At 44.6% G+C, this 22,385-nt stretch overlaps 1 protein-coding gene across 1 annotated transcript in view; it reads right to left on the bottom strand.

Annotated features, from left to right (window-relative positions):
• Positions 1–18,499, bottom strand: part of EIF3M (eukaryotic translation initiation factor 3 subunit M) — a 43,546-nt gene extending 25,047 nt beyond the window's left edge. The window contains exons 1-5 of the mRNA XM_030200659.1: positions 18,388–18,499; positions 16,950–17,082; positions 15,552–15,690; positions 15,064–15,187; positions 11,686–11,780 (exon numbers count right to left, since the gene is read on the bottom strand). Of these exons, the coding sequence (XP_030056519.1) occupies positions 11,686–11,780; positions 15,064–15,187; positions 15,552–15,690; positions 16,950–17,082; positions 18,388–18,429 (533 nt within the window). The 5' untranslated portion in view covers positions 18,430–18,499. The remainder of the gene's footprint in view (positions 1–11,685; positions 11,781–15,063; positions 15,188–15,551; positions 15,691–16,949; positions 17,083–18,387) is intronic.
• Positions 18,500–22,385: the final 3,886 nt, after the last annotated feature.

A 22,385-nucleotide genomic window follows, 5' to 3' on the forward strand; every position in this document is an offset into this window, starting at 1 on the left:
GTGTCCATCTACCAGCAGGTGGAGATAGAGAGCAAACTTTTGCCTCCCTATATGTGGTCATGTGCTGCCGGAAACTCCTCAGTATGTCGATATCAAAGCTCCATCCGCAGGACTCAGCACTTAGAGAATTACACCCACGAAGGGACACTCTGCCCAGCTCACCACTGCCGAAACGGGGGAGGGGAATTAACCCAGCTCATCCCCACACAAGTGGGGGAGGGGAATCCGTCCAGCTCATCCCCGCGGAGCGGGGGAGGGACACCACACCCGCCGATGCGGGGGGATCTGGCTTATCCTGCAACCGCAACCGCGGGAGGAGCTGACTGACCCTAACACCGCCGAAGCGGGAGGGGTACAAAGCTGCCCTACAGCCGCACGAAGCGGGAGGGAGTGCCGGCAGAATTTAAATCTCAATCCAGCCCCGTAAAACGGAGGGGAGAGGAATGCAGCAGCTCACTGTAACACAAACTCGTCTCAACTCTTGAAGAATCCAAGTGAAAGAAGAACTTGAACACGAAGTCCTCCTGAAGTAACTGAAGGCTAAACTTGAACCTAAAATTCAACCAGAATATAAACAGTACAGATATCTGGGAGGGGCTATGGATTGATCAGCTATGATTAATGGAAAGAAAATTATCAGGTATGATACATAATTTTACCTTCCATATCATCAAGCTGATCAATCCATAGACTGGTGGGATGTACCGAAGCAGTACTCACCCAGGGCGGGACATAGAAATCCCTGACCGCAACACTGAAGCTCCAAACCGGGCCTCCGCCCGAGCAGCCACAGTCAAGCGGTAATGCCTGGCAAAGGTATGGGCCTTCCCCGCGGCCACCTAAGCCGCTGCAATGGCTTCCTTGCCCATCTTGCCACTGTAGGTTTAGAATCCTGCAGACCCTTACGAGGACCTGTAAACAGGACAAACAGATGATCCGATTTCCGGAAATCATTGGTCACTTCCAAGTATCTGATGATGACTCGTCTCACATCCAGAAATTGAGAGCAGAGTATTCCTCTGGGTAAACCTCCCTACGAAAGGAAGGGAGACAGAGCTGCTGAATCACATGGAAGCGAAAAACAATCTTGGGCAGGAAGGAAGGCACTGTGCAAATAGTCACTCCTGCCTCAGTGAACTGCAGAAAAAGCTCTCGACATGAGAGTGCCTGGAGCTCGGAAACTCTTCTGGCTGAAGAGGTAGCCACCAAAAAGACTGGTTTCACCGTCAGGTCTTTCAGAGATGCCCTCGACAAGGGTTCAAAAGGCGGCTTCTGCAATGCTCTTAGCACCAGGTTGAGATTCCACGCAGGCACCACTGAGGGCAGAGGAGGGTGCAGGTGATTAACTCCCTTGAGAAAGCGCACCACATCTGGCTGCGAAGCCAGGGAAGCACCCTTCAGGCGGCCTCTAACACACTGCTTTCTGTCCGGTTGGATTATATTGGCCCCTGAAGCAAGCCTGAGCCGCTACCTGAACTTTCAGGGAACTGAGCGACAGGCCTTTCTCCAGACCTTCTTGCAGGAACGCCAACACTGAAGAAATTGGAGCAGTGAAGGGAGAAAGTGAGCCTGCTTCACACCACGCTGCAAAGATACGCCAAACCCTGGCGTAAGCAGTAGAAGTAGAGCGCTTCCTCGCTCTCAGCATAGTGGCGATGACCTTGTCTGAGAAGCCCTTCTTTCTCAGACGCTGCCGCTCAATAGCCAGGCCGTAAGACCAAAGGGGGAGGGATCCTCCATCACCACGGGACCCTGATGTAACAGGCCCTGCTCCACTGGCAGCCGCAGAGGATCGTCGACCGAGAGCCTGATCAAGTCCGCATACCAGGGACGTCTGGGCCAATCCGGACCCACCAGGATTAACCTGCCGGGATGCTTTGCCACCCGGTCTAGCACCCTGCCCAACATGGGCCAGGGCGGGAACACATAGAGAAGCTCTTGTGTCGGCCACCGTTGGAGAAGAGCATCTACTCCCAGGGATCGAGGGTCCCGTCCTCTGCTGAAAAAGCGCGGCACTTGGCAATCGGCCGATGACGCCATCAGATCTAGGCTCGGCTGGCCCCAGCGCTTCGTGATGCCCAAGAACGCCTGAGCAGATAGCTGCCACTCTCCGGGCTCCAAGGTATGGCGACTGAGAAAGTCCGCCTTGACATTCATGACTCCGGCAATGTGGGCCGCTGACAGCTGTTCCAGGTTCGCTTCCGCCCACTGGCATAGATTCATGGCCTCCTTGGCTAGAGGGGCGCTCTTGGTACCTCCCTGGCGGTTGACATAGGCCACAGCTGTGGCATTGTCCGACAGGACCCGTACAGGCTTCAACACCAGTACCGGGATGAACTCCAACAACACCAACCGAATGGCTCTGAGTTCCAGGAGGTTGATAGACCACTTGCCTCTGCAGGAGACCAGAGCCCCTGCGCTGTCCTTCCCAAGCAGTGGGCTCCCCAGCCCATCAAAGAGGCGTCTGTCGTGACGACAATCCACTCCGGGGTCACCAGAGGCATTCCTGCAGACAACTTGTCTGTCTGCGTCCACCAGCTCCGCGCCTTGCGCACTGCTGGGTCCAAGGGAAGGCGCACAGCATAATCCTCCGACATCGGAGTCCAGCGCAGCAGCAGAGATTGTTGTAGTGGTCTCATATGAGCCCTGCCCAGGGCACTACTTCCATCGTGGCCGTCATAGAGCCCAACAGCTGCCGTAGTCCCAAGCCCGAATAGGAGAGGCTACTAGGAACTAGTCCACCTGAGCCTGAAACTTGACAATCCGATTGTCTGGCAGGAACACTCTGCCCACTTGGGTGTCGAATCGAACTCCCAGATACTCCAGGGACTGAGTCGGGCGCAGCTGGCTTTACTCCCAGTTGATGATCCACCCCAGGGAGCTCAAAAGAGCAACCACCCGGTTCACAGCTTTGCCGCACTCTGCATAAGAGGGGGCTTGGATCAACCAGTCGTCCAGATAAGGATGGACTTGAACTCCTTCCTTCCTCAGGAAGGCCGCGAAGACCACCATTACTTTGGAGAAGGTCCGCGGAGCAGTAGCCAACCCGAACGGGAGGGCTCTGAACTGGAAGTGTCGGCCCATTACTGCAAAACGCAGAAAGCGTTGATGAGGAGACCAGATGGGAATATGCAAGTACGCTTCCTTGATGACCAAGGATGCCAGGAACTCTCCTGCCTTCACTGCCGCTATAACAGAGCGGAGGGTCTCCATGCGAAAGTGCCGAACTTTCAAGGCCCAATTGACCCCTTTAAGGTCGAGGATAGGCCGTACAGAACCTCCTTTCTTTGGAATCACAAAGAAAAAGGAGTAACATCCCTTGCCAAGCCGATTTTCTGGCACCGGAACGACCGCCCCCAGGCGGATCAGATTGTTCAAGGTCTGCTGCACTACCACAGCTTTGACCGGAGACTTGCAGGGAGAGAGTACAAACCCGTCTTTTAAGGGTCGGCAGAACTCTAGCTTGCAGCCGTCTCTGATGACTTCCAGCGCCCAAGCGTCTGAAGTTATTGTGGTCCACTCGCCCATAAACGAGGACAGCCGTCCTCCAATCTGCACTGGGGCGTGGACCAAGGCCCCGTCATTGGGTACGAGACCCTGGGGGAGGACCGGAGGGAGCACCTCCGGGATGGCGGTCTCTGCGAAAGGAATGCTGCTTGGGGGAGAAGTTCCTCTTGAAGGAAGAGGGGGCAGAGGAGCCCGACCTGCCCGGGCGGTACCGACGGGTTTCCTGAATCCGTCCTCTGGAGGTACCAGGGCGAGTACTAGCCCGAGCCCTGACCTCTGGTAACTTCTTGCCCTTAGACGTGCCGAGATTGGTCACGATTTTGTCCAGCTCGACCCCAAAGAGCAGCTTGCCTTTAAAAGGCAATCTAGCCAGGCGGGATTTAGAGGCGTGGTCAGCAGACCAATGTTTCAGCCAAAGCCACCGCCGCGCAGAGATTGTCTGAGCCATGCCTTTCGCTGAGGCCCTCAAGACATCATACAGCAAGTCTGCCAAATAGGCTAAGCCCGATTCCAGGGCCGGCCAATCAGTCCTCAAGGAAAGATCCGAGGGGAAAGCCCGCTGCACCATAGTCAGGCACGCCCTGGCCACATAGGAGCCGCAAATTGAGGCCTGCAAACTTAAAGCAGCTGCCTCAAAGGACGACCTTAAGGCCGCCTCCAATCTTCTGTCTTGGGCGTCCTTTAGGGCCGTGCCACCTTCCACCGGCAACGCCGTTTTCTTAGTCACCGCAGTGATTAAAGAATCCACGGTAGGCCACAGATAGGCCTCACGTTCACTTTCAGTCAAAGGATAGAGGCGGGACATAGCCCTAGCCACTTTAAGGCTCGCTTCCGGGACATCCCATTGAGCCGCAATTAAGGTGTGCATGGCATCATGCACGTGGAAGGTTCTAGGCGGGCGCTTCGTCCCCAGCATAATGGCAGAGCCAACAGGGGCTGAGGGAGAGACGTCCTCCGGAGAGGAAATCTTCAAAGTGTCCATGGCCTGTACCAACAGGTTGGACAAATCCTCTGAGCTAAAAAGCCGTGCTGCAGAGGGGTCATCCGCTCCATCCGAGCGGGGATCCGTCTCCTCCAAGGAATCCGCAAAGGACCGTTGGGAGACCTCAGATACGCTGCCCTCATCTACATCGGAGGAGACAAAGTCCTCCAAGGCCTGTGAATCAACCCGAGGGTGTTTACCTCTGGGAACCTCAACCTCTTTACCAGACGAGGGAGCAGGGGCAGCGTTTTGCATAAGGAAGGCCTGATGCAGCAGCAAAACAAACTCGGGGGAGAAACCCCCCCGACTGTGTACTTCCGCAGCCTGGGCAACAGCCCTACACGCACCCTCAACCGGCGCTCGCGAGAGCGGGGGAGAGACATGCTGCGCATCCAAAATGGCGTCCGGCGCGACACTCCGCGAAGGAGCCGCGCGGGAAGAACGGCGCTTAACTTTAGCCGCTTTTGTGCCGTCGCCCAAATTAAGGGCGTTTATGGCATTAATGTCTCCAACCTCAAGGGCGGCCCAAGAAGAAGCCGTCCGAGCCGCGTGGCCGGCCAAGATGGCGGAGGTGAGGAGCGGGGGATGGGCGTTTATGGCGGGAAAAATCGCCACGCCGGAGGAAGGACCGGGACATTCATCGGCCACGAAACTGTCACCCAACAAGGGCGAATCAGGCTTTAAGACCCCCGCATCCCCTCTAGAAGCGCACAAGCGATCCGGGAAGCGACTCTTTACGCCCTCGCCCTCCGACGCCATATGCCACGTGGAGATAAATCGGGGAACCCCCTGCCCGCTATAAAAAGGTAAAAATTACCTGCTGTCCGCTCCGAGCTGTAACGACCTGGTGTCCCAGTGAGTAGCTGCAATAAACGTTTAAATAAACGTCGAAATAAACGCCTTTAAGGACGTTCAAAATTTTTTTTTTTTTAACGGAGCCAGCGGGAGGGGGGAGAAAAGGAGGGACCTGGCACCACCAGGTTTGCACTTGCTCAAAAGAGCCCTCAACCCCAGGCACTCAACAAAACCTAAAAATTAGGCTTGGAGGCCTAGCCAGAGCTGCTGCTGTGTGTGACCACCACCTGCTGAGATAGAGAACATACTGAGGAGTTTCCGGCAGCACATGACCACATATAGGGAGGCAAAAGTTTGCTCTCTATCTCCACCTGCTGGTAGATGGACACAACCCACCAGTCTATGGATTGATCAGCTTGATGATATGGAATTATAATGTATGCGCACAACTCGCTAAGCATATTCTGTAACGCACTGCGCCTAACTTCTAACACCTGCAGGCAAAAAGAGGCATTAGAGGGGGGAAATGGGAGTTTCATGGGCGTTCTGAAATTTATGCACATAGTTATAGAATATGGCCCAGTGAGCCTAAATCTACGCACTGGGATTTATGCCATATTTTCACTGGCGTAAACGGACACACAGTTTTAGGCACTAGAATATCAACTAACTGTATTCCATATACTGCACCTAATCTAGGCACTGCTTACAGAATACGCTGAGGCGGAAATGTTTCCCACACAGATTTATTTTTTAGGCACCATGTATAGAACTCCCCCCTACACTTTTAGAACTAAGTTGGACTCAAGTCTTTTTCCTCTTCTCCTGGGTTGTCACTGATTCTCTATGTGTTTAGTATTTTTTGTCCACCTTTAACTACAGAGTTACTACAGCCAGTGTAAAAGGTGAAGAGAGGAGGAAAAAAAGACTTGAATCCACTGTAGTTGTTTTCTTTCCCCTAAAGGGGATCTTCTCTGAAATACAGAAACAGTGAAAATTGAAAACTTAGCTCTGTATATCTTTTTATAGTCACTGCCATTGCTGAGTCTACTAGGTAAAGACTAGGATTCACAAGTTATTTTTAAACTCCTTACAGAACAGTGTCTAAAAGAAAACAATGATCTCTTAGTACTGAGAACAGCAAGGCAATTCTTATATACATCTTATCAGCAAACACAAGCAGCAGTTATTTGAAACTGAAACATTTGGAAGTTCATGTATCCAGCGTTATACAAATGAGGCGCACTGAATAGTTTTTGTGCTTCAATCTTTTTAGTGCATTCATCTAATCAGTTTGTCCATCTGTGTGCGGCAGAGACTAGCAGTGCAAGTGCCTGGAAGAAGGTGAAAAATTGAATTCTTGGGAAACAACCGGGTCCTCTGGGCACTTCGACCCCTTCTGCCACTGTCGGCGCGTCTGCGTCGATAGAGAGTGGTAACGGGGCTTCCTTGAGCCCCGTGGAACGCATAGCTCCGCCGCAGCCTGGGAGTGAGTTGCTTGTTGCAGCCCGAACAGAGACGGACACCGAAGGGGTGCAAACTGACCTGTTCCAGGGGAGGACTGTAGCAGCGGAGAATGGATCCCAGGTTCGAGAAAAGCAAATACAATCAGCTTTAAAGGTATTACCGCAAGATATTGTTACTAAACTTTCTCGTGGTGAGGTCCAATCTCACTCCTCTTTACCAGCAAGTGGTGTGGTTAGACCAGCTATTGTGACGCTTGAGTCACTGTGGGATATAGTTTACAATATCCAATCCTCTATGCAAAATACATTGAAAGAAAATACCTGTGATATTAAAACTCTTTCTGAGGCTGCTCTGATTCAAGCACAAGTGACTGCACAGCAGGCCTCAAAAATGGACAATGTGGATATTAAGATTCAAGAAATGGGGACTTTAGAAACAGCTTTGGTTAAGGATAATAATTTCCTACACAAACGCTTGGAATACCTGGAGAACCAAGCTAGAAGACTTAACCTTAGGTTTCTTAATTTTCCCAAGTCACCACTAATTTCCCCTTTAGAAATGGTGAAAAAGTATATGGTTGAAATTCTAGGAATGGACAAAAATACATTACCTCCCATCACACGAGCCTATTATATCTGGAATCTTAAGGGGACGGACGGGAATCCCCCTGTGATGAGGGAAGGAATGAACCTTACTTCTTTCCTTGAAAGCTCACTGGAGATCATTACTCAGAGGTCAACGATGCTGGTCACTTTCATGCTGGAGCCAGATCGGAATGCTGTATTAAGACTTTCCTTAAGACATTTAGAAAATCTGTTCATGGGCTCAAAAGTCCGAATATTCCCTGATCTCTCAAAGCAGACACAGGTGCGCCGCAGGGCATTTTTAGAACTGCGACCCAGAGTTGTGGCATTGGGAGCAAATTTTGTATTACGTTTTCCATGTATTTGTAATGTAATGCTTGAGGCTAAGCAATTTCAGTTTGTGGAACCTAAACAGCTTAAAGAATTTCTAGATGCGAATGTTGTACGCCTTCCCTAAATAGCAGGCTAGGGTCTGTAAACAGAGGTAGCAACTGTATGTAGTATACTTTGCCTCATTTCTATTAGATTTTTGTAATCTTGGAATCAATATTTTCTTAGATTTGTGGACGGAAGGCCGTATTTTTTTTTCCTTAATTCATTTTAGTTATTTCCTGTAAAATGAATGCCGATTGCATATTCACATTGTTTTGTGATATATTATAAAATGTTAATAAAATAAAATAAAAAAGAAAAAAGAAAAATTGAATTCTTTACCATCAATGCTTCACTATAGGCAGAGTGCAGTTTTTATGGTAAGCTTAAATAGTAGTGTGAGCAGAACCCCTGGCTGAGTTGGAGGAGCTAATCTTGTGAATCAGCTGAGTGTAAGCAGTACAGACAATGCAATAAGACTTTGTATTTCGAATTACTATGTAAGCCGCATTGAGCCTGCATTGTGTGGGAAAGCGCGGGGTACAAATGTAATAAATAAATAAATAAACATAGGCCATAGGTTAGCTCTAACTAGTTCCTAAAGAAAAAAAAATGGCATAAGCACATGAGTATGGCCATATTGGGACAGATTTGTTTAAATTTCAATTTTTAAAAAAGGAGCAGTGTTTCTAGAGAACATTCTATAAATGGCAAACTGGCAGAGTATTTGAATAAATTTACAAAAAGTATCTTTTCTCCTTCTAATTAAATACTATCTTATGGAAACTGCAAGAACTAGATTTGTTACACCTGAAATGAAACAAAAGTTGAAAAATTATAGCCATAATTTGGAATTATAGTCATTATTTGGATTTACATAAGTACATAAGTATTGCCATACTGGAAAGACCAAAGGTCCATCAAGCCCAGCATCCTGTTTCCAACAGTGGCCAATCCAGATCACAAATACCTGGCAAGATCCCAAAAAAGTACAAAACATATTATACTGCTTATCCCAGAAATAGTGGATTTTCCCTAAGTCCATTTAATAACGGTCTATGAACATTTCCTTTAGGAAGCTGTCCAAACCTTTTTAAAACTCCGCTAACCGCCTTTACCACATTCTCTGGCAACAAATTCCAGAGTTTAATTACACTTTGAGTGAAGAAAAATTTTCTCCGATTCATTTTAAATTTACTACATTGTAGCTTCATCGCATGCCCCCTAGTCCTAGTATTTTTGGAAAGCGTGAACAGACGCTTCACATCTACCCGATCAACTCCACTCATTATTTTATAGACCTCTATCATATCTCCCCTCAGCCGCCTTTTCTCCAAATCCAAGTTACATATTCAGATCCATAAATTATTTCCGAACCCAAACTGGTTATTATGATCTACTTTTACTCAATCCCTTTTGATCAGGGGTGGGCAACCTTTATACACAGAGGCCTGCATGAAGGTCAGTACTATCCCTAGTGGGTTACACAAAGTTAACAAATGCGCCATATAATTCACTCCCAACAAAACTCAATTTGATGACTAAATGAACATAAACTATTACCAGAATAGTCTGTTACCGTATAATTCTCTCTTTCCAAACAGTTGCTAACACAGTCAAACAAGTCTTGTCCTATTGTTATACCCTTCAATGGTTCTACTTCCAACAAAACTTTGTTTGATGGGGTATGTGTGGACCGTTTTCTGTGTATTCTTCCATGTTCTGCTTTAGATAATGGGACTATTGGTTGTATGAGCTGGCTGTAAGAACTCTGAAGACCCCCACCAGTATCACATATAATTTATACTGTACATACTGGAACAGTCAAACACCAGAAACACCAAAATACCTCCCAAAGGCAAAAGAGAAGTCCTGCTGTGGACCATTAAGTATTCCTTATCTTGATCACACACTGGCAGAAGTGCCCACTCTATGGAGTACTAGGCTAAGAACCCAATCCATTCTGGAGACTTAAAGGGATAGCAGAAAATAAGAAAACACCCTGCACCCAGCAACACACATGACATGAGGCCTAAAAGGGCAATTCCATAATCTGCATTTACACATCTTGCACACAGACCCACAAAAGTGACATCAGGGCACATAAGCACTATTTTCTAATGGCACGTGTAAGTAACACATTGCATACATGCAAGAGGGGTAAATACATGGGCACAGCATGAATGGGGCTCCCAGATGAGTGTAAATTACATAATACTTTACGTTACATGCATCCCTGCCACAGTTATGCCAGGTCTAAGGCTGATGTAATTGTGGACATTTAAATGTTAGGTACATTCGATGCCACGCTACATAAGTATTTATAACATAACCTAGGTGCCCAGGTATGTTAAGAGAATAGCACTCAGTACTGAACTGCCCCAAGGGACTAGATTTTATAAATGGTGCTGAGAAATTGGCAAAATATTTAAACGCTGATCGCTATTCTATAAAAGATCTCTGCCCTTTCTAGAAAAGTAACTAAGCACATAAACAGCCGGTAATTATGCCTGCTCAAAGCAGGTGTAAATGCCAGTGGCTAAGTTAGGCGCAGATCAGGTCTATTCTGTAACAATGCGTGTATATTCTGGGAATGCCCCCGAAACACTCCCTTGAGTTTACACGGATTTATGCATTGCATCATTATAGAAAACGATGCATGCATAAATTCCAATTAATGCCAATAATTGGTTGTAAGCAGACAATGAATGGTGCTAATTAGCTCATTAATCAATTTGCATTTGCAAATGTAGTTGCCATATATAGAATCTGGGGGTAAAGGTCTGAAACTTGGGGCAGATTTACTAATGGGGTAAAGTAACATGGAAGGGAAATGAACAGACATGCCGAGCCAGGCAGATACTTCTAGTTTCCCAAGTTCAAATTCCAAGGTCTGTGGTCAGATAAATATGGCAGCAGTGCTGGTGGAATTCAAGCCTCTTGTTACACAGTTTGATGAATCATCTGTCTTCATTTTCCAATATAGTGAACCAAATATAGAAATATAAACAGAGCAGACCACATCCTATTCACCTATAGATTTGGCTGAGAAATATCTGCGAAACCTTCAGTATATATTCTGGCAGAATACTACCTGCCATATGCAGTACAAAGCTTGGTTTATACCAGCCTCTCTGTGATGTGATTAAGAGACTCCTTTAGGTCAGATAGCATTATCCTACACAGCCTAAGGATCAGTGTTTCTAGCACTCCCAATGTCGGAGCTTTCTCAGCTAAAAATGTACAAATTGAGAACAATCCCCTATTAACTTACCAAAAAGTGTGGGAGCCTATATGGTCCGTCATGCCAGAGTGAGCACTTTACACTGTTTAGTACATGTTGGTTGTAATTTGCTTGTTTGAGTACAAAACACATTTTTACAATAAACATGGAAAGTTAAAAAAAAACATAATTATCTTTACCCTAATAATTCAATATAAGTTAAAATCCTGTGGACTGGGGAATAGGAAAGAAGGATTTGACCTAAGGAACCCCAGTGAATCCAGGAGTAGTTTTGTTTTGTTATACTTGATTGGAGAGTAAGTTAAGATGAGGGATAGGGGTAGGATGAATTTTCAAAATGTTTGATTCATTTGACATCTACTGGTAACTGAATTCAGTTGCTTTGTAGTTAATTTGGAACTAATGTCACTGCTTGCAATGATATTTTCTATTTGTAAATTTGTTTTCTTGGATGCTGCAAATAAAGAAAAATGATTTAAAAAATATCTTACCACCAACTTGCCTGGGAATTGGTTACTTTAGAATTAAACAAAGTTCTCAAGTTCAAAATCTGAAGAGACTTTGCACAGACTAAAATATCAATCATTTCACTACACTCAGCAAAGAAGTCATACTGTCATCACATACTAAAACAAAGACATTTTCTAATATGTAACAAGCATTGAATAATGATAGCAAAAGTTCTTGTTTAGATAATTTACTTTACAAAATATACTGTACTGATAAAGTTTCACCTTTTTTTGCTGTCTACGAGTGCTTCGTAAAGTAATCTCAAAAGTGTGTGCTTTTTGTCTGTGCTCAACTTCCAATCAGAAATCCATTTTCGAACCTAAAAAGCAGCAATGATAAGATAACCCTGTTCGCAAAAGGATGAAAATAGCCTACACAATTTTAAGCTACTACTTCCTTGAAAATGGCAAAGTTGGGACCACTGTATGTAAGGAAATTCAATCAATGCTCCCTGTTGGAAGGAGATTCACCCTCAACTCTTTCTCTCTCTCCTTCTTTTTTTAAATTTAGCATTGAATATGACCACTGAAGAAGTAAGATACTATGAGGCGTATTTTCAAAGCACTTAGACTTAACAAAGTTACGTGGAGGGGCATTTTTGATATGATGTCTAAGTCTGACTTTGAACCTTTTGCAAAAAACGTCCAAAATCTGAATAGGAAAGAAGGTCATTTTCAAAAAAGAAAAACGTCTTATTTTTTTCCCCACGAAAATAGTTAGGTTTTGTGATTTGGACATGTTTTTTGGTCCATTTTTGAAAAAAAAAAAAAAAAAAAAAGTACAAAATGCACAAAATCAAACCATTGGGATGTAGAAGGAGCCAGCATTTTTGTAGACTGGTCCCACAGACATCCCAGGAAAGCAATAGGGCCCCCTAGGGTGCACTGCAGTGGATTTCATAAAATTCTCCTAGGTACACATCTCACCACTGCTCCCTTATCTTGTCTGTTGAGCCCCCCCCCCCCCCCCAAACCTCACTACCCTCAACTGTATCGGGTGGCAGAGCTGGTGGTTGGGAGGCAGGGATAGTGCTGAGCAGACTTATACGGTCTGTGCCAGGGCCGGTGGTGGGAGACGGGACTGGTGGTTGGGAGGCGGGGATAGTGGTGGGCAGACTTATACGGTCTGTGCCAGAGCCGGTGGCGGGGCTGGTGGTTGGGAGGCGGGGATAGTGCTGGGCAGACTTATACGGACTGTGCCCTGAAGAGCACAGGTACAAATCAAAGTAGGGTATACACAAAAAGTAGCACATATGAGTTATCTTGTTGGGCAGACTGGATGGACCATGCAGATCTTTTTCTGCCATCATCTACTATATGTTACTATATGTATACCACTACCAAAGCCCTTACGGGTGAAGGGGTACCTACATGTGGGTACAGTGGGTTTCTGGTGAGTTTTGGAGGACTCACAGTGTCCGCCACAAGTGTAACAGGTAGGGGATAGGTATGGGCCTGGGTCCACCTGTCTACAGTGCACTGCACCCACCACTAGACTATCCCAAGGACCTGCATGCTAATCTAATGGACCCGAGTACAATATCTGAGGCTGGCAAGCCACATTGAGCCTGCAAATAGGTGGGATAATGTGGGATACAAATGCAATAATAATAATAATGTTCTAAATCACATTTTTTGGGGGGGGTGGGAGGGGGTTACTGACCACTGAGAAAGCAAGGAGAGGTCAGCCTTCATTCCCTCCAGTGGTCATCTGGTCATTTAGGGCACCTTTTTGTGTCTTATTCGTTATAAAAACAGGTCTAGCTCAAAATGTCTTAGTTTTAGTCCTGGACGGTTTTGTTTTGTTCCATTATGGCTCAAAAATATCCAAATGTTAGGAATGCCCAGATCCCACCCTTAACACGCCCCTGACATGCCCCCTTGTGATTTGAACACACTTCTGATGGACTTCAGAGAAAAACATCTAAAAATTGGTTTTGAAAATACCAATTTGGACGTTTTTGTGAGAAAAACGTCCAAATGTAGATTTATGCCACTTTTTGGACGTTTTTCTCTTTTGAAAATGAGGCAACCTATGGAAATTTGTAAGTCTAAATGCTTTGAAAATGAGTCCCTCTGACCAGTAATAAAGAATTACAAGACAAAAGTAAAGGGAAAAAAAATCAATAAACAAATAATAATAAAAACCTTGTAAACACAAAGCAAGACCTTTTTTAGAACTCAACTCTAGGTGCATGTCTCTTTAGCACTGTGGACAGAATAACTTGGAAGACTGGATGGATCTAGGTCTTTTTCTGACCTCATCTACTGTGCTAAGTACAGGCATGATAGTACAAAGTGAGCAACAATTGGGGAAACTACAGGACACTTCTGTTCAGGAAAAGAATGCAAGGAAAACTATTTCAAATTATTTTTATTACATTCCATGCAGAGCATACTGCTTTACATTAAAATCTTGCTTTACAACTAGCATTTTACCTCTGTCAAGACCTATACAGTAAACTGCAAATCAGGTGTACTTGGCAGGATTTTCCATCAGTAATGGTGGTCTTGTGTCCAGCCATCAAAATTATATTCTACTACTCGGCACATTTCAGCTCCCATTCAGAAGTATTCCCAAATTTATATCTGAAAACTTTGTCGGGTATAAAGGTGATTTATGGCCTACAAGTGGTCTATTCCTCCTCTATCCCTGCAGGAAGATGCCCAGTCACTTTCATACCCATGCTAATCCCAGGGCAGCTATACCTGCCATAACTATTTTTGGGCAGTCACAGGTGTATAGATAATTACTTCTGATAAGAGCAATTTCCTTCAGGAGTCTTTTGCCATGGTGGATAAAGTAATTTAATCCCTGTGTAAGTCCCCCAAAACTAGTCAGCATAAGAGTTGCCCTACTGGGTCAGACAAGGGTTCATCTAGCCCAGTATCCTATTTCCAACAGTGGCCAGTCCAGCTCAGAAGTACTTGGTAGCCCCAGGAATAAGTGACCTTCCCTAGGTCCGCCTTAATAATGGGTTATGGACTTTTCCTCCAGGAATAGTCAAAAATTGCATTAATTTAGCTCAATAAAAAGATATCCCCTTTTTCTTTATATTCATTAAAAACTCAAGCATTTTGCCATGCTATGACTATATAGAAAGTGCCTAGATTTTGCCTACTGCTTCTTCTCCGATTTGCTAGAACTCCTCAGGTGTCTGAAAGCATTATTACAAGTGCACATAAACTGTTGAAACCAGTTAGTGTAAGATAGCCTATGATAACTGAGTGGCGGGTCGGTTTTTGTCACACAGGCAGAGGGCTCTCAATTAGCACAGAACAAGAAATTAAGTTCTGACAGCATCCAAGTGCATCCCTTATTCTGAGTTTGCAAGCTTATAGATATTGTTTTGAACACTGCCCTTACTTTCAGTTGTTCTATGAAGATCTTGCAAGAAAAGTGAGTGGCCTAAGGTCACTCTAAGGTCAGCCATGCCAGGAAAATACTGAAAGGTTTACATTTTATGTAACACCTGACGTCATGCGGGTCACTAAAAGTTAGCCACAATTCCCTTTTATTCATATGTGCTTCACTGCAGAAAACATGCATTAACTGTTAGTAAATACCTCACTATGTAAAGGAAGGCAGTCCTAACAGCTCACCTGATCGAGATCCGTTGGAATATACTGGATAGCACTGCACGTGGATGCAACTTTTATAAGGCCACAATAAACTGTATACCTCACGGGGGTGTTTTTGTCCATTCCATGGAACAGATTGCTTAGCCTGAAACAGAACAGAATTTGTTAACTTTGTAACTTTATCTAACAAAGCATTTTGTATCTTCTTTTCACTACTATTTTAGGATTACTCTTAGAAAGGAGCATTACTTTGTGGTATCATTTAGGAAACTGACAAGCATCTATCCCAAGGGCAAACAAAAAAAGTAGCATACATTTTGAAACGTAAGGGTATAAATGCTGTGAAAATGTACATGGGGGGGAACCATCCACACAACAGATTAAAAGAATTTCCCTGCAGCTTTGAACCAAAACACATGGTAGAGAAAAAAAGTAAGCTAATATTCCAGCTTAAATAAACCACATCAAAAAATAGAGATTCAAAATCTCACTTCATGTCACATACTTACAGCTGTAATCGGAGAGATGGACGCTCCCCATCCCGAAATTTGACTAATTTCTCACACAGACTTTCTATCAAAGCTTCTTGTTTATCAGGTTCCAAGATCAGCAGCAGAGAAACCACGCTGTTCATCACACTCTCAACATCTATACAAAACAGATTTAGAAAGAAATCTATGTCAGCTGAATCAACAAAGTTTAATAGGAAACGCTCTAAGGTTCAGTAGCTCTCACCAGTGAGTAGGAATACATAGTACAGAAAAAGTGGATTAGATAGCAATGCAGATACAATAAAACTGATCCACTATTTCCACCCACCTGCTTTCCTCAGCATTTTCAACATTGAGAGCTGCATCCTCCCTGTCATCTACAAAAGGCCCTGTTTCTAATACATGTTAACCTTATAGATTACAAGGAAGGTAACAATAAAAAGCTTATAAACATAACACAACAGTTTGAAAAAAATGCACGTTGCAATTGGTACCCAATGTAGTTTGGCTAAGATAGAAATCTGATTATATAAGGCCCCCCCCCCCCCCATTACCAATGTAGCTGCTGTGTTCGGAATCAACTGCAGACTTTTCAAACAATTCTTTGTCAGTACCTGATCAGCTAGGTATTAGAGCATGCACTATCTTCACTAGATTTGATTTTGTGAGCAAAAGCCTCAATTGAGCCCAGATGCCATGACAGAATTTGCACTCAGCACCCTGCATTTTAGCGCTCTTTATGGAATTGCTCCCTTTAAACAGATGCCTTATGCAGCTGTTCACAGAGATGGTTCACCAAAGTGGAGGAACAGTGGGAACCCACAGGAAATCACAAAACAGAAGAAACAGTAGGAAGTGGACAATGGCTCGTCAAGGACAAACCAAGAGAATGCCAAAGGTTGAAAGCAGCAATCTTTATTGATAGTTGGAGACTCGACACAGCACTGTGTTTCGGCAGAGAAGCCTGCTTTAGGAGTCTTGCTTATTAAGTCTGGAGAATAAAACCATCCAAAAGGTCAAAGTGCCAAATGTTGTTGAAGTAGGTTGGTCTTTAAAAAGCCCTTTATATATTCCACTGTTGGAGAAAATCTCAGTAGTATGCTCAAAGTAGTGGCAGATTATATAAAGGAGTTAATAGCAAGACTCTTGAATCAGGCATCTCTGCTGAAACAAAGTGCTGTGTTGAGCCTCCAACCATGATTAAAAATAGCTTCTTTGAACCTTTGGTGTCCTCTTGGTTTGTTCTTGAAGAGCCATTGTCCACTTCCCACTGTTCCTTCTGCTTTATGCAGCTGTTCAGCACTATAGTCTGGACAGCTCCTACAATGGACAGACCAACAGACAACCTAGCTGGAATGAACAACATTTGCACATTTTTTAAACACTCTAAATACAGACAATTTTAACATAGCAAACCTTTATCATCGTCCTTTAGGCAGACATCGCAGGCCTCAATGATCTGAGCCAGGTCGATATGGAGTCCCCCTTCAGAGTTCTCTTCTGAAATTTCAGCTCCTTTAGATTTAAGGTAAGCCCGAAGTTCTGCAGCCTTTTACAGAAAACAAATTGAATACAGGAAGACAACTAGATAAAGAGCTACACAAAGTGCAAAAGTCATTCAACAGTGAGTTAGTGTATGCTGTGGGCTGACGCTGTAGATCTGAAGTGATTCAGATTTTTGATATGTGTGACCCCTGAGGCAGATGAATGTGTGCGTCGAAACACGGACCGTGTTGGATCCCTTGAATTATCAATAAAATTTTCCATCATCATCTCCCGAGTTGGTCTAGTCTGTGGTCAGCCTCTATTTTCTTTGTACCGTGTGGATTCGTCGTACAGGTTTTTCCTGTTCTACTGTTCCTGATTTAGGTTTAATGCATGGCAATATATCATTCATCAACAGTTTGGGCAGCAGGTATACCACCTCTCAAAAGGCACTGTTAAATGCATCCACGTTATTTGTCGTACATGAAACGTGGTAAGTTCTTTTTCTCTGTAATAGCTGTACAAAAAGATACTGAGAATGCCTCCAACAGTTACTGCTGATATGCTGCAGTTCCCATGTATTCATTTTTGCAGATAACACATGGTTACTTCAATTTTTTACCATAGTTTTGTAAAATGGCCCCTTAATTTCCCTTTGAAAACTGTCACATTTTCAAAATACTCAAATAACTTTGTACTTAATAGTCCTGAAATGTATTTTCAAATGTTTATGTATTATGTTTTAATAGAAATTATATAATGTACTGACGTTAGTTTCTGGTCCCCGGTGAAGTACAGTACATTCCCAGAGCACCTCCTTTCGATCTGGCTATAATCATGCACATGCAGGCAAGAACAATTTTCAGCCAGGTAGTTTCCCAAGTAAAGGACTTGTAGGTGGCCACATGTGATTTCTGCGCTTTTGCACTTATGAAGTGTCTCAGGCTTTCTAGGAGGGGCGCGTTCTCTTTTTTAATATGTTTGGAAGAAATTTTTGTGATAGGAAAGATTTTATCTTTTACATTATATCTAAATATGGCGTTCCTAATGTCCGTTTTATATAATTTAATAAACTAATTCAAGTGCCGCTCTGCACCGGACCTGAAACATTACAGAAGCCGGGTCACCCGAGGCTTACAATTCAGCAAGAAGAAACGGGGAGAAAAAGTTCTAAAGGGTTTTTTTTTTAAACTTGAGCAATAAAAACTAAGGATAAAAGGGAAAACAGGCAAAAATTAAAAACCAGCAAGCAGCGCACGCGGGGCTCGGGTGTCTGCGGCGCGCGACGCTCTCTTCCCGTGCCCGGGACTCACGCCAACCTCAACCCTGAACCCGGTAACGTCCCCAAGATCCACGGCCCAGGCCTCACCTGATCCTCCTCCGTCACGTCAATAAAAGCCGGGACGCTCATGCTGCCTGGAGCCGCAGAGCACAGCCACACGCACACCGGACGAGAAAGGCCACGGCCACCACTTCCGGGTTACTCAGCACCAAGCCGGAAACGTCAGGTCAGTGGGTGTGACCAGCAAGGAATCGGCGTCCAGGGCTGGGATCAAGGAGGTTTTTTTTTTTTTTTAATCCTCCCATTATATTTTATTGTTTATAAACAATATGAACAAGAATAACAAGTGAACAAATGTGGCAGTCGCTTCAGAGACAAGATAACAAATTGAGCATTATAAGATCAAAATGAAAGGATGGAGAATATGAAGGAGTCTGTGCTTACAAATAGAATTTTTAAGTAAATATTAGGCACTTTAGGTCTGTTGCTCTGAATGCAACTGTTCTAGTGGAGAGCATATTATATGTTTTTTTAATACTTTTTGAATCATACTTTTGAATTCTGCCACCAAAAATCAGTTTCAATCGCTATCGAAAATAGCAAACTTGTAAGGTTTTATTTAAACATTCTAGGTTTTTCATTCTCTCTGTTAGGAAGGGGATCGTGGGGGATGTAAGGGGGGGGGGGGGGGGGGGGCCCGGTTACCATATGGCTCCAGAAAAAGGAGGACAGATTGAGCCAGTCTGGGTTTTACTTCCATTGTTCTCAATGGAAGCAAAACCCGGACTGGATCAATGTGCCCTCCTTTTTCTGGAGCCATATGGTAACCCTAGGGGGGGGGGGGGTTGGGAGTTTTCGTGGGGTCTGTGAAGGGGGTGGGGGGGGGAGAGTTAGATTCAAAATGTATTTGGTCAGTGCTTCAGAGCTTGCTTTTTTTTTTTAATGTGCAGTGCTGTATTGTGGATTTTAGTGCTGCACTATATGCTTTTATTTTTTCTTATTATGACAAACATATTTCTGTATAAAAAGAAAAAGTAGAGGCTTATAGCGCAATACTGAAATCCACAATACAGCATTGCAAATAAAAAAGCATGCTCTGGAGCAATGACAAATACATTTTAAATATAATCCTCCCCCCTTCACAGACCCATCAAAAACTCCCCAACCCCCTTTACATCCTCCTCAATCCCCTTCTAATAGAGAGAATGCAAAAGCTAGGAGGTTTAATAAAACCTCCCAAGTTTGCTATTATTTTCAATTGCAATAGCAATTGTTTTGTTCTGGGGAGATGGGGGGGAGGACGGTTCAACTTTTTGACATCAATAAACAAAAAACACATTGTCTCATCCTCTCATCCAATAAAGAAAAAACACATTGTCTGATCCTCTCATCCCAACACAGCATGGACATCCTCACAAGTATCAACACCCTAGATCACACCCTTCCTATCTCAGCCTGAAAATCCTCGGGGTTACATTGGATTGTAACCTAACACTAGAGAGCCAAGTAGCATCCACAACAAAGAAAATGTTCCACTCAATGTGGAAACTCAAACGAGTGAAGCAATTCTTCCCGAGGGAAACATTTCGCAACCTGATACAATCAATGATACTGAGCCACTTAGACTACGGCAATGGAATTTATGCGGGATGTAAAGAACAAATTCTAAAGAAACTTCAGACCGCTCAAAATACGGCAGCTAGGCTTATATTTGGTAGAACATGATTTGAAAGCGCAAAACCTCTCTGTGAAAAACTACACTGGCTCCCAATTAAAGAATGCATCACCTTCAAAATCTGCACCATAGTTCACAAAATCATCTACAGAGAAGCCTCGAGTTACATGACAAACTTGATTGACTTACCAATCAGAAATACATCCAAATCTACACGAACCTATCTAAATCTGCACTATCCAAGCTTCAAAGGACTTAAATACAAATCAACTTATGCATCTGGTTTTTCCTATATAAGCATACAACTGTGGAACACATTACCTAAAGCCTTGAAAATTACGCACGACCACCTAAACTTCCAGAAATCATTAAAAACCAACCTGTTTAAGAAGGCATACCCTACTGATCCAACCTAAATGCCTTATCTCAGCAACACGACCAAACCAAAGCAGGTAATGGACATAACACAACTCTTCCACTCTACGATTCCCTAATGTGGCCATACCACATGAACCTCCTTTCTTCTGCTGGTCACTCCTCTCTCTATACAGCCTAGCAATCTTCTAGCTACGGCCACCGCCTTGTCGCACTGTTTCGTCTGAGGACCTGAAGGCGACGAAACAGTGCGACAAGGCGGTGGCCATAGCTAGAAGATTGCTAGGCTGTATAGAGAGAGGAGTGACCAACAGAAGAAAGGAGGTTTTAATGCCCCTGTATAAGACATTGGTGAGGCCCCACCTGGAGTATTGTGTTCAGTTTTGGAGGCCGTATCTTGCGAGGGGATGTTAAAAAAAATGGAAGTGGTGCAAAGAAAAGCTACGAGGATGGTATGGGATTTACGTTCCAAGACGTATGAAGAGAGGCTTGCTGACCTGAACATGTACACCCTGGAGGAAAGGAGGAACAGGGGTGATATGATACAGACGTTCAAATATTTGAAAGGTATTAATCCGCAAACGAATCTTTTCCGGAGATGGGAAGGCGGTAGAACGAGAGGACATGAAATGAGATTGAAGGGGGGCAGACTCAGGAAAGATGTCAGGAAGTATTTTTTCACGGAGAGGGTGGTGGACGCTTGGAATGCCCTCCCGCGGGAGGTGGTGGAGATGAAAACGGTAACGGAGTTCAAACATGCGTGGGATATGCATAGAGGAATCCTGTGCAGAAGGAATGGATCCTCAGAAGCTTAGATGAAATTGGGTGGCGGAGCAGGTGGGGGGAAGAGGGGGTGGTGGTTGGGAGGCGAGGATAGGGGAGGGCAGACTTATACGGTCTGTACCAGAGCCGGTGATGGGAGGCGGGAAATACTGCTGGGCAGACTTATATGGTCTGTGCCCTGAAAAGGACAGGTACAAATTCAAGGTAAGGTATACACATATGAGTTTGTCTTGGGCAGACTGGATGGACCATGCAGGTCTTTTTCTGCCGTCATCTACTATGTTACTATGTTACTATGTTATCATGACGTCACTTTGTATTTGTTCTCACCGGAGCCTGTATAGGCCTCTCCGGTACTATGTAAGCCACATTGAGCCTACAAATAGGTGGGAAAATGTGGGATACAGATGTAACAAATAAATAAAACCTCCTTGGCTTCCACCGACTCCTCAGAGGGGATGAAAAAAGAGAGAGGGGAAAGGAAAGGAGGGAGAAGTGAGAGAAGAGGGGAGGGTAAGCAGACTCATAGGAGAGAGGGAAAACAGACTTGCAGAGAAAGAGAGGAGAGAGTGAGAGTGTACTCACTGATAGAGAAAGAGAGGAAAGAAGGAGAACAACTCAGTAGAGGAGAGAGGAAGAGCACTCATTGAAAGAGAAAAGAAGGAGAACAGACTGAGAAAGAGAAGAGAGGGAGAATAGACTCACTGATAGAGAAAGGGGAGAGGGAGAACAGACTTACAGAGAAAAAGAGGGATGAGAGAAAGAGAGGAAAGAGGGAGAACAGATTCACTGAGAGAGAAGAGAGGGAGAATATACTCACTGAAAGAGAGAGAGAGATGGAGAACAGACTCACTGATAGAGAAAGAGAGGTGAGAGAGGGAGAACAGACTCATTGAGAGAAAGACAAATGAGAGGGAGAATAGACTCAGAGAAAGAGAGGTGAGAGGCTGGACTCACTGAAAGAAGGAGAGGAGAGAGGGAGAATAGTCTTAGAGAAAGAAGAGAGAGGAAGAACAGATTCACTGAGAGAGAACAGACTCATAGAGAAGAGAGAGAGAGGACAGACTTAGAGGGAGAACAGACTCACTAATGGAAAGGAGAGGAGAACGGACTCATTCAGAGAAAGAGGGATGAGAGAGAGAGAACAGACTCACTGAGAGAAAGAGACTGATAGAAAAAGAGAGAGGGAGAACAGACTCACTGATAGAGAGGAGAGAAGGAGAACTGACTCATTCAGAGAAAGGGATGAGAG

Source organism: Microcaecilia unicolor, chromosome 4, assembly GCF_901765095.1.
Source record: "Microcaecilia unicolor chromosome 4, aMicUni1.1, whole genome shotgun sequence".
Lineage (NCBI taxonomy): Eukaryota > Metazoa > Chordata > Amphibia > Gymnophiona > Siphonopidae > Microcaecilia > Microcaecilia unicolor.